The sequence below is a fragment of the Zonotrichia albicollis genome, chromosome 3, assembly GCF_047830755.1.
Source record: "Zonotrichia albicollis isolate bZonAlb1 chromosome 3, bZonAlb1.hap1, whole genome shotgun sequence".
In the NCBI taxonomy this organism is placed as follows: domain Eukaryota; kingdom Metazoa; phylum Chordata; class Aves; order Passeriformes; family Passerellidae; genus Zonotrichia; species Zonotrichia albicollis.
In genome coordinates, this window is record NC_133821.1 from 106,822,808 (window position 1) to 106,835,337 (window position 12,530).

At 35.5% G+C, this 12,530-nt stretch overlaps 1 protein-coding gene across 48 annotated transcripts in view; it reads right to left on the reverse strand.

Moving 5' to 3' along the window:
- RIMS1 (regulating synaptic membrane exocytosis 1) overlaps positions 1 to 12,530 on the reverse strand; it is a 307,441-nt gene that overhangs the window by 103,481 nt on the left and 191,430 nt on the right. For 32 of the 48 annotated variants that reach the window (XM_074538418.1, XM_074538438.1, XM_074538423.1 and 29 more), the window contains 8 exons: positions 12,242 to 12,288; positions 11,102 to 11,214; positions 9,933 to 10,063; positions 9,440 to 9,611; positions 9,154 to 9,310; positions 7,848 to 7,919; positions 1,046 to 1,205; positions 421 to 546 (listed from right to left, as the gene is read on the reverse strand). In XM_074538418.1, the coding sequence (XP_074394519.1) occupies positions 421 to 546; positions 1,046 to 1,205; positions 7,848 to 7,919; positions 9,154 to 9,310; positions 9,440 to 9,611; positions 9,933 to 10,063; positions 11,102 to 11,214; positions 12,242 to 12,288 (978 nt within the window). The remainder of the gene's footprint in view (positions 1 to 420; positions 547 to 1,045; positions 1,206 to 7,847; positions 7,920 to 9,153; positions 9,311 to 9,439; positions 9,612 to 9,932; positions 10,064 to 11,101; positions 11,215 to 12,241; positions 12,289 to 12,530) is intronic. The other 16 variants (XM_074538440.1, XM_074538424.1, XM_074538428.1 and 13 more) reach the window with 2 other exon arrangements.

Below are 12,530 nucleotides of genomic sequence, written 5' to 3' on the forward strand. Positions count from 1 at the left end.
ATGAATTCAAATTAGCATGCCTCCAACTCCCAGCAAGGAGGAATTAATGTCTGGCATTTTGCTGGTAAATCTACCAGCACAACTGGTAAATTCTGGTATTACAGGAAGGCCTAGAGCATACATGAAGATGCATGGCTTTCTAGCAAAAATCTCTGGGCTTCATTTGGGAAAAAGCAGTAGAATATCTAGGCAAGACAGACAAGAATCATTTGTCTAGATAACTGCAATTACTGTCAACCCAGTACATGGTTTTACAAAAAAAAAGGGTATAGACAATTTAACAGTGGCACTAGATCTATCAGTTAGGATGAATTCTCTCCCTTCCCCATTGCTATTAGTCACATTTCTAATGAAAACTTGAAAATTAGGCAAACTGACAACATTTCTAAACTTTTGTCCACGTTCAGGCTGACAATGTACCTTTCTTGATCAGACAAATACTGACTATCCATCTCTCTGGATCTGTAATCAACTGGAGTTCTGGAGGCATCATGGTGTCTAGTTGGAGAACGTGATCTTCTCATCTGATGAATTTCATCTAAACTCCTGAAAAGCAGAAGTATGTATGATAATCTTGTTTTCTCATTAATAACAATGGATCACAGTAAAAGTTGGTTGAAGGAATTCTTTAATAATAAATTATTAATCCATGATTTCTGTAAGAATGCCACTAAAAATTATGCAATTTATATGTGCCACTATTATCCTACAAATATTCTTAAGTAGGATAATAATATTCATACAAGATTCTGCCACTGACTGAAAAAATTTCCAAACCTATGTATTAGTTATGGTACACAGATGACAAATCACAGCGAAAATATGAGTAAAAAGAGGTAAGTCTTACAAAGTTATGATTCACCCCGTGAGTGCTCTTGAGTGAATAACAAAAGCATATATCAAGTTCAAATACTGCACTAATAAATTAAGATAGAAAAAACAAGCTTTATAATTGTGAAAAATTCCTGAACAAGAGAAAAGTTAACAAAGACACAAACAATTATACAAACATGAAAGCACACTGAGTTTCACTGGAGGTGCCTACCTCTGTAATGGCACATTTGGTAAACGTGAACGGGGCCTGCCCTGATCGTCACCACGGTGAGGAGAGACGGAGCGTGAACGATGATGAGTTGTTGTTCTCTGCTGCTCTGGCACAGTTAGCGTTGTGGATTTACCTTCTCTAGTACTAGGCCTATAACCTACTGGCAAGAGGGTAACAAAAGGCAATTAGAGACTAAAAGTCTGGCTTTAGAAAGAACTCAGATGAATAGACTTCCAGGAGCACATATCCAAACGCTTACACAACTTTCAGATCATCACTCAGCTGTTGTACATCCCGATATATCATGCAGAATAAATCACTAGCATTACCTTTAAATGTCTACATGTACAGAGACTGAAAAAATGAGACTTCTTGATGTACTGGAGGATGTGGAGCAGTTTTCTTACTTGGGGAAGAATATTCTGGGTATTTTGTGTACATAAAAAAATATTTGAAAGGAATGTAAACAGCGCCAGTTTACCTCATCTAAAAAATGGTTAAAAGTAGTTACTTACTGCCAAGAAAAGAAAATCAAAGACATTACTATTGATCTTATCTGAATGGCAAGCTTGCTATTATAGTCTAGGTATATAATTTTTTTAAATAAACAACATCCCATAAAGATTGATAATCTATGTTACTGTCAATGCCTACAACAGCATTGACTCACACAGGGCTGCTCATATATAAAGCATCTTTCTGCCTGTTATTTCAGTTAGAGATATTCCCTAATGAACATGGCCAAAGCCACCTTAAAAAAACTACTAGGATTTAGAGTATATTGTACTGAATATTGTGATGTTGCATACTGTGCAGAATATTTTTTTCCAAATATTGTGATTAAGCAGAAAAATTTCTCACTGTATTTTTAAATAGGATTTAAAAAAAACCCCAGTGGAATATTAGCCCATTTTCAATATTTCAACATTGTTGTGACTTTTTCTATGTAGCACACTCTTTGCCTTGTTATACATTTTGACTCCCATCCTAAAACAGACAATGAAGCTCAGTAAGGTAACAGCTTTCAAAAGATACCTGTTATTTTTCCAAAAGAACCTAAGGAGATCTGCTCAGATTTCACTTGCTCATTTCTAGACGTTTAAATGAGATTACAAGAATCCCTTGACAGAAAATCCCTTAATGATACAGAAAGTCATCCCTTAAATCATCCTTTAGTCACTTTACAAATTCTTGCTTAGTTATCCAAATAATAATTTTTCTTCTCTGAATTTGTCTAGAATTAAAGTTACTGTACTGTGTGATTTTGTTCAGCTAAAAAAAACAGCTTCTATCAGAAATCCTCTTTTCATGCAGGAAAAGACTATGAAGTATCACCTAATTGTCAATTGGAAAAATTTAATAAATTAAATAAATTGCACTTTTTATGGATCTCACTACAGGGTTTTAACTTTGGGGTTTTTTTCATATTTTATATAATTTGTATAATTCTTCTAGTTCTTCTCTGGTCCTCTATAAAATTACAAACAGTCCCTCTTTTAAAAGTGTGCCCTGTATGCAGAGTCTGCATGAGGCTTGATCATGCATTCAATGATACTTAATGACCTCTTTAGCTGCAGGTTTGAACCCTGACCACAAACATCAAAGCAGCATTCACACTTTTTTCCCAAAATGTGTAAGAGTTTACCAATGCACCCTAATGGCCTCTAAAAATTGACAACATGCATGAAAATATCTACTGGGGTTTGTCAGCCTTCTAACAAAGTAGGACTTCAATGTTCTGCAGGTTTTGGTATGTTGTGCTGCTGGAGTACCTTACCTGCCAAAAAAGTGTTTCAGAGTTCTGTAATAAAACTACAAAGAAACATGAGGATCTCCCTGATCTCAGGACAAGGATTGGGTGCAAATTGTGAAGCACAATGGGGACACCCCCAGGACTTAAATGGAGATTCATGACCCAGGATTGCTGCAGAAATTGTCTAGGTCTTTTGTGAGAGGAAGAAAATACATAACAAAAGGTGGATGTGTTCCCTTTTCCTGGATAACTAAATCTAAGCTGTATTTGCAAAAATATAATTAATTTTCCAAATAAGCTTGTGTTAGAAAAAGTCCTGTCCTCTCTATCAGTAGGAAGAGCAGTTTACATGCATTAAATACTAAAACCAAAGAAATCCTAAACATCTTTTCAGTCTTTAAGCAATTCTACTAAAACACATACAACTTAAGTTTAGAAAATTAAATATAGATTTAAATTTAAAATATATTTCTAGTCTCCCTAAAAAAACTGCACATAGGATTCTCCTGTAGAAGTTTAGTATAGAAAGATGATTTTATGTTATATACTTTGCACAGCCAAGCTATCTCAGGAACAACACCTGAAATTTATGCAGTGTGTGCACACAAAGCTTACAGAACAGAGACAGTAATTCATACTTATCCCAAGTATTAATTCAACAATTGTCAAACTGGTCACATCACACCCATACCTTCAGTGACCATGACAGTGACAGCAACAGTAACATTTCTTCATATCCTCAAATACAAAGGCTCTGTGCTCTTCAGGGTGAGCAGAGAAAAATTTTGCATGGACCAGCATGATAGCAGCAACCAAGCTGATGGTAATTTATGCAGAAGTTTCTCAGCTGCTCATGGGAAACTGTCAGGTGTGACAGGAAATGAATGCAGGATGGATGGACAATGAAAATGGATCTAGCAAACGTTTGATACCAGAATCATATTATTTTTTCTTAAAGACAATACAGACAAGGAAAAGATATTGTGTATTGATATACACAAGGATATATACAAGGAAAATAAAAGTGTATTGATGTCACCCTGCTGCTACAGGAGGAAGGCAAATACAGTTATACAGGTTACATGTGACAGAAAAATTAACTGCACTGAAGAGTTATCCACAGAATAAACAATGTAGCTTGTTAAAATAACCACTGGGGATATTGCCAACTGTATGTCAGCGCTTTTTTTGTTTTGTTTTTAATTAAGGAAGTTATTGAAGGCTTGGTTAAATAGAGTGGTCTGAAAACATGTTCAGATTTTATTAAAACTTTCACTGACCCTTATGGAGTACTGGGCTGGCCAGTACAATACAGATACAGAGTGACTGGTGTAAGAACAGCTCAGGATCACAAACTTACTTAAGAGACTTGAGCGTCTCTCATATATGCAGAGGTTGAGAGACTTAAAAGAATATTTTCTTCGTGTAAACGGATGTCAGCCTACCACAAAAACCCTGTCCAAATAATTTCTGTTAAACCTGAGCTTCAAATTGCTTTCAGCTGTTGATATAAACTTTCATGAACATATCTAAGAGCTGATTAAAAAAGGAGATGTATATCACTGCAAGGTACTACTAATAAATGAGGATGGTCAAATTAGATGAAAGATAAGTTTCACTAATTAGTGATATAACATAGGAAAAATATTTTTCTTAAAATATTTTGCAATTTATTAAAGTACTACTATTTTTAATGTAACAATCTTCCACTGACAAGAAGTTATTTTTTGCAGCTGCTGAAACTTCTAGGAAAATAGTTTTCTTTGCTATTTACTAAATTCTAATACTACATTTGCCTTTTCCTGGGTTGCCTGTATGATGCTTTTATCTCCAATTGTCTCATTCTGTTTATGTTGAATAATAAGTTTTGCACCTCTAAGAATGTTCCAGAGAGTGAAGGGGGAAGAGAAGAAGCGCGCAGCTTGTTTTCAAACACTGCACTCCTCATCCACGTTCCTCCTCCTGGACTGTTGTCTGCGGATGGGCAGACAGCGGGACACAGCTCTTTTTTGATTTTAGTTAGTGTTAGATAGCTGAGGGAAAGAAGTTGCCTGGACTTTTGGTTTTTTTCCCTTTTCTTTGGACCTCTTGAAACTGCTCTGGCCTGAACATCCAGGGGAGCACCGGCAGCTGCAGCTGTGGCCCACAGGGCCAGGCCTGGCCTGCGACAATTCCAGCACTGAGGGACTGATCTGAGACTGAGTGAGCTGCAACCCGGGGACGCACTTTCTCAGTTTGTCATCTCTTTTGGAGCGGCAAGGGATTTTATTGTTTGATATTGTTTCGGTTTTATTGTTTAATAAACAGGTTTTTTTCCACTTTTCTCCAAGGAGATATTTTCTCCCGGACCAGTTGGGGGGAGGGGCCGATTGGATCTGCTTCCCTGGAGGAGCCCCTGTGGGGAATTCTCTCCCAAATTTGCTCTAAACCTGGACAGCCTTAAAATAAATAACTAAATAACTAAATAATAACTAACTAAATAAATAAATAAATAAACTAAAAAGGGCTAAATATCTTCCTTTTTTTCTATCAATACTTCAGGAATAAAAAGAAAATTAATAGCTTTCAGGAAGATTCTGCCTGACTAACCTGATCTCCTTCTATCACAAGATCATTCTCTTATTGGATGGGGGAAAGGCTGTGGATGTTGTTTACTTTAAATTATTAAAATCTGTACACTGTTTCCCCAGGATTCTCCTGGAGAAGCTGGCAGCCTATAACTTGGACGAGTTTTCAAAGGGAAATCTTTTCTTACGTGTCAAGTGTTGTAAACTCAATTTTGATGTTCTTACTTCCCTTGAGAAGGATATCTTAAAACTAGACTAATCTGGTTGAAGCCAATAAAGGCTATTCCAAAATAGGGCACCACTATATTACATTAAAGGGAAATACGGATATTTTCTCTTCCTTCCCACATGCATGCTGTGCAAGAGAATGTGTGAGAAATCTGAAGCAGACAAGAGCTGGGCTGCACTCTGGTGAGAACCATGGTGCTGAAGGGCAGGAGGAGGGCAGGGGTAAAGGCCCTGCAGAATTGTTAGTTTTAACAAAGGAGTTTATTTCACGGAGAAAACACTGCAGTACTCATTCTGTGCAAACGAAGGGAGCAGTTCAAAGACTTAACAATTTAGCAATGAGGCAAGTTAAGAAGGTTGGACAGGAGGGCAGAAATGAATATATATGAACTTGATCTCCAGCCACATTTGTGAATCTGAGCCTAAGGTTCTCACACAATTTGACAGACATTGGGACTGGAAACCTTTTCAGGTCTTTTTGCCAAACACATTTTCATATATTGTCTAGGCTTTCATAGATTTGTGGCAGATGAATTTTCTTTGTCCCTGTGCCTAAAGTCTAACTCCCTTTAAAGTATATCCAGCAAATCCCACACACTTGCATGCATATCCACTTCCCATAGGAATCACGAACAGATGAACTCCACTTAGAACTGCCAAACAAATGTGCCAATTTGTGCCAAACTCAAAATGGACGAACTTGTGCTTGGTCAAGTGAGCTAGTAGAATGTTTCTGATTGGGTGGACTTCAGAAGGAGCTTCCTCACTATGCCCTTCAATTTTTAACTTGGAGACTCTCAGATCATTGAAAATCCAGTTGTAAAAATTAAATCCTGCTATTTTCTACAGTGATCACTGAGAAAGTTTGGATCTGTGCATTCCTGAAAGGCACACCTGAGCATGAAATCCAAAGAAATGTCAATAAGACTCAGTTACTCAAATGCTGGCCCAAACACATTCCAATATATGCAGCTGGACCATTTTGAACGCTTCCTGGCAGGTTAAAAATTATTTATTTCAACTGGATGCATGAAAGGACTGGCAGAGGAAAAAAAAGCCCCAGTTCTTAATAGAATTGACTGAAACTTTAAACATAAGTCTACAAAGACATACAAGTATCTACATTTTCAACTACAAAAACAAAACCCCTGAAACCACAAAAAAAAAAAAAAAAAAAAAAAAAAAAGCCAGGAAAAATATTTAGAGCCTTTTGTTTATATTTGATTTTAAATGCTCACTCTCTCCGCTGATTTAAAAATATCAAATATAATAATTAGGCATACATAAATGAGTTTCTCTCTTAGGGACTGAGGTGCAAAGTATATAAAATAAGAAAAGAACCCAATCAACATCAAAGAAAGGAGAATTTGTCTCCCCTAAAATCAAGATGATAAAAATCAAGATGATACAGCATTAATAAGATATGTGATTTATTTGCACAGTTATATTGTGGATAAATAAACTGTGAGATTATTTTAAACATTTTAAACACATCACGATTTAATTCAGTGGTTTTCATCAGGAAGATCCACAGAAAAACTGATTTAGTGCTGGCAATGACATAGTGACTCTTCAGTTAGCTTGGAACGATTGGGAAACATATTTATCTGACTTGTGGCAACAGTGAATGAGAACTAGAAGAATGTGGTATCCAAGATAATCCTCAAGACTTTCAGTAAGTAGGAATGCTGAACTAAAAGCCAAACCATGACAGTCTCTACAAGTAAATATTTATGAACATTTAGGGTAATGATAGTTCATGAAAGCTTATGAAAACTATAAAAAATATAGCCATGCTGCATGCATCTTAATCTATAGCCATGCATTATCACTAAAGTCCACAGAAGACTGCATTAAATCTAAGTTTCAAGCAAAAAGCAAAATAATTTTAAAAATGCTTTCAATAAAAACTGAAATCTTAAATGTTTTAAAATGTAGGAGTCTTTTACATTTAATTTGCATTTTAAATAATGCTTGGAGCATTACACAGTAAGAAATTAACCAATTTCAACAAACCAGTGGGCCTCATATGAAGAGTGATATGCAAAATAAATATAAATGAATGAATAGTAGAAGCCTTTAAATTACCAGGTATGGGCCAGGTACTATGAAATAATCAGGAAAACTGTTTTTTCCACAATGCACTCTCCAAAATCAGTATCCTCAATATTCCAAAATATTATAAAGAAAAAAAATCCAAACAAGCAAAAAAGAAGAAGAAAAGAAAGCAGGACCATGCTGTTCATCCACGCACCTGGAGGAACAACTCCAATACCATCATCAACATCAAAATCTGAGATGTCACTATCACTGATTGGCCGAGATCCTGCACAACAGTAAGGTAAACAAATACCTGAACATCTGGTCATGTTATAATATGCAAAAATATGTTCATTCAACATAATAATGAAACCAAAAAGATGATTTTAAGTCAAAACAATAGAGAAGGAGAACTCAACTGCAGTGACTAACTGATGCTTCAGAAGATAGCTGAGCCAATTTAACATCTTACAGCTGCTGCAGCCTCCTTTCCCTTTCTCTTCCCCTCAAGTCCTCAGTAATCCTCCACTAGGATAGATTATCTCTGTAAGCCTCCAAAAGCAAAACTCAAGTAAAGGAAAAAAAACCACGTTTGTGCTACTTCAGTGAATATGCTGATTCAGCTTGCTGAACAGGAAAGGAGATGAGGCAACATATGGTGAGAGAGAGGAAGAGGAAACAGCACTGCCAGCTTTTAGAAGAGCTCAAATATCTCATAAAAACTAACCTTTCATTTGCTCTTTCTATATACATCCTGAGTTTGGGCATCTATGCAGCAATTATTACAGCAGTAACACATATTTATAGTTCATTCCTGAATGTACACCAATTTCCTATGCATTGGCTGGAGTGAATGACTTCCATGCTTTAGAAAAATCAGAAAAATAACTTGGAAATGCATTTAAAAATAATCCCCTACATCTTTCATATTTCTAAGTAAATCTTTGTTTAAATGAACGGAGAAACTACAATATCTCCTTTGAAATACCTCCTTTTAACGTGCCTCATACAAACCTGAAATCAGACTCATGAAAACAACTGTACCTCCAAAATACATTAATAAAATTCCTCTTTTCTGCAAAAGTACACTTTAATGAGCATATTGGAGGTTGAGACTAACTTTACGATGAAAAGTGTTTTTAAGCCTTGTAAGTCTTTAAGGACTTCTTTTTAAAAAATAAAGTGCTTTAAATTTTTTTAAATTATCCAATAATTATAAACTTCATTTTTCTATTTAAAAAGAAGTTTAGGGAAAAAAACAACTTTGAACAATTTTTTTTGCTAATGAAAGCCAAATCAATTCCAGAAGGTTTCACACTCTTGAAAGTTACACATCACAGTTGTAAGGCTGACATGTCATAATGTCATAATTTAAATTGTGTTCCTGCCACACATTTTCATTACTTTTAAAGACTGTGAAATAGAATCTTTTTTATTTTATTTGGAATTTAAGTACCATTAGACCATATCCAGCACTTCTAATTTAAAATTTAAGAGACCTTAATGGAATTTGGACCTACTTTGTAATTTTTTGCTAGTGCTCTCTCCACCATGAACATGTCTTCTTGGCATGAATGGTGATGGCTGAGGCAGAGGTAGTGAAGATTCATCATGTGTCTGTAGCTTATACCAATGTGGTTCATCATCTAAAAGTGCTGTCTCCAGCTCTATAAGAATCTAGCAGAAAAATCATCAGGTTTCAATTTTACTTTGAAGGCACACAGAGAAACACACACACAAAATACATTTGCAAACGTACTCAAAACCAAACAATGAACTCAGAAGAAATGTGATTGCATGCATCACCTCTCCAAGAAATTCACTCTCTTCTTCTTGTACTCTTGGCTGATCCCATACTGTGATTTCAAGCATTCGTTCTCTAAAATCTCTACGATGTACATGTGAGTAGAGAAAAGTTTGATTCCATTTTGGCTCTAGACTTTTCTTTACTGTTTTGGTCCTTCTTTTACTTTTATCACTGAAACATAAATATTTTTTATAAATTATTCATAGTGATAAATCAGAAAATACCATGTACTCATCAGGATGTAACTGCTTTCATTTTCTCTTAGGCAATATTGCCTAAATTAAGAAAGTATTTTCTGCACAGTGGATCACATTCTTAAAAAAGACTACAAAGTTAAATTGATACTGACTTGTATGATTCAAGTGTAATTTTTTGTTATAAATAATCTAGCTATAAAAAATTATAAAAAGGAGTTCTTCATAAGCATTCATTAAAAGCTGATTCAATACATGGTAAATTAAAACATAATTTTATGAACTGGAATACTATTACCTTCTGTCTGGAAGAAAATACATTTTTACATAGGGATTTCTGGGGCGCCCATCTACTCTTGGTGGCAAATCTGTTGCCTGTAGAACATTTACTATTAACTGATGTCCCACTTTGTCATACCAGAGTTTAACCTACAGGAATCAAGTTACCAGAAAACATTACTGAAAATGGAGAAGAAACAAAATTTTCAGATTGCATCAAAAATAACCACAATGTAAAAGTAACTGTTGTTTTTTTTTTCCCCCAGAGACAATGAGATGTATTTCATTTAAGATCCTTTAATATTTAATTAGGTTAGATGGAAAAGATTATGGTATATACCAAGACTTTTATACTTAGCACAGCAGAATAAAATTATGGGCCTGATTATACTTTCATTGTTTATTGTAGTCATTGCATAATCTTAGAACTGTAAGTGCACCTAAACCAGCAGGTCTTAGCTCTGCACCTTTAAAGCTACATTAAAGAGAAAGCTCTGCCTGCATCTAATCTCAAGGTATAGCTGAAATCTATCTACTCAGATCTGTGACCTTTTCAATAGCGTGTACGGAAACAATAATATAGAGCTACATAATTTCTTAAGAGAATCATAATTTTAGGAAATTTTTAAGCCTGCTGTATACTCCTGAATTAATACGATCAATATAAAAAAACTAAAAATGTGGAAAACAAAGTTTAAGTACTGGCAGTATATTTGATAAGCAGGACTTCTATTAGTATTACAAGAAAGTTCCAAGATGTATCAAAATTAAAATGCATTACTGAATAGAGTAATGCTTAACAAATATACAGGCCTTTAAATGCTCCCATAAAGAAAACAGTGATACTACTCTTGAATCTGTGGAGTACTGGACATGTACAGCAAAGTCACTATTTTCAGTGCAGAAGCTAAAAAATTACAAGTTTCAAGGCAGTTTTATGGGCTCTTCTCAATGTAAATTCCTGCACTCTTTGGTGTATTAAGACAACAATTTCTTATGTCTGCTATGATTAGAGTCAGGTCTTGCTACAGCATCCAGAGGCTATCAAAAAACTTTTGAAAAATGTTATTTTTACCAACACAGAAAATTTCTCTTGGCCTCCCAACAGGCCTTGGGAATGTGCAGGGCTGAAGAACCAGCACGTCACAGATTTCCATTAAAAACCCAAGAAAAACAAAATATGCTCACAGAAAGCTGCCCTGGTAGGACCTGAGGTGCATCCCGTAGGGCTCCAGGGCTAGTCGGAGATATAACAGAAATAGAAGGCCTTTCCATCTTCTGAGATTCAAAAGAACTTGAACCTAAAACCACATGAGAAACACATGAAATTACCATCATAACTTATGAACTGCTTTTTCTCTGAGTTGTATAAAATTGATGTAGAAAATAGAGTAAGAAGACTGGTTTTTTACCCCTACATCCCAGATTAAACCTGTCATTTTTTGGTTTATTAAAAAAACCCATATAGTAACAGTGTTCCTCATACATCTTGGATAAACCATAGCAAGCGTTTTAAATAAAATACTGTTCTCTGACTGAATTACACATCTCCCTCCCCAGACAAACAACACTGATTCTATGATCCTAAGTCTTTGATGAATACACCACATCTGTTGTATGGATTATACTCTCAGTAGCCTCTGAAATTTTAATAGGAAGACATGAAGGACATGAATCTGGCATGGAGAACATTTCAGCAACTGCTGAACATCCTCAGTTCACCCCTAGTGAAACAGAGCCGTCACTAATATGAACTTGTGACAAGTGATCGCACCTTCCCTGTCCCAGGGAAGGTTTCTAGTTGCATCTCAGGAAAGGCTCAGATGGGAAAAGACTGGGAGCTATGGCCCTCAAATACTCTGGCTGAAAACATTCAAATGGAATAGTTAAAAAGAACACCAGTCTTTTGAAGTATGAACAAAAAAATTCATGCAACCAAGGTTTTCTTGTTAAAAAAAAAAAGAGAAACAAGAACTCTGGACTTTGCTTGGTGCAGGAGGTGAAATCCTGACACCATTTGTACCTTTGGCAGACCCTTATACCTGTTCTCTCTTATGTTAGGGGAAGTAAATTATTACTTTGGTAGTAACTATACAAGATACAGAATGAAAAAATATAATTCTGCTACCATTTGAAATCTGCGTATGTTTAATAAAATCCATATTGCTTCAAATTTAACACACAAGGCCAAAACCCATTGAATTTTGTCATGCAAAAACCTCAGAGCCAATGCAATTTCCACAGATCATCTTTCAGCAATTTGATAGCTGAAATAGTTTTGCTGGGTACAAGATCTTGCTTAAAGAAAAGAACAAGGTGTGTACTCACTAGACTCTAATGGGGGGTGGGAAGTCTCGGGAATCCGTGGAATATCACTAAAATGTGAACACATAGCAATTAGAAACAACAGAGAAAACCTTTGGCTGTGACAAATACATTGCTGGGACAGTGTTCTAATAACATGGATTTGCTTCTAACAGGTTACAAGGCAAGAAAGAGGAAATATTTGAAGACATACTTTCTACTATCATTCATGAAAATCACACTAACAAAAACCACGTTCAGGTTAAGGAGCTAGCAGATATAACAATAAGGAACTAGCAGATATAACATTGTT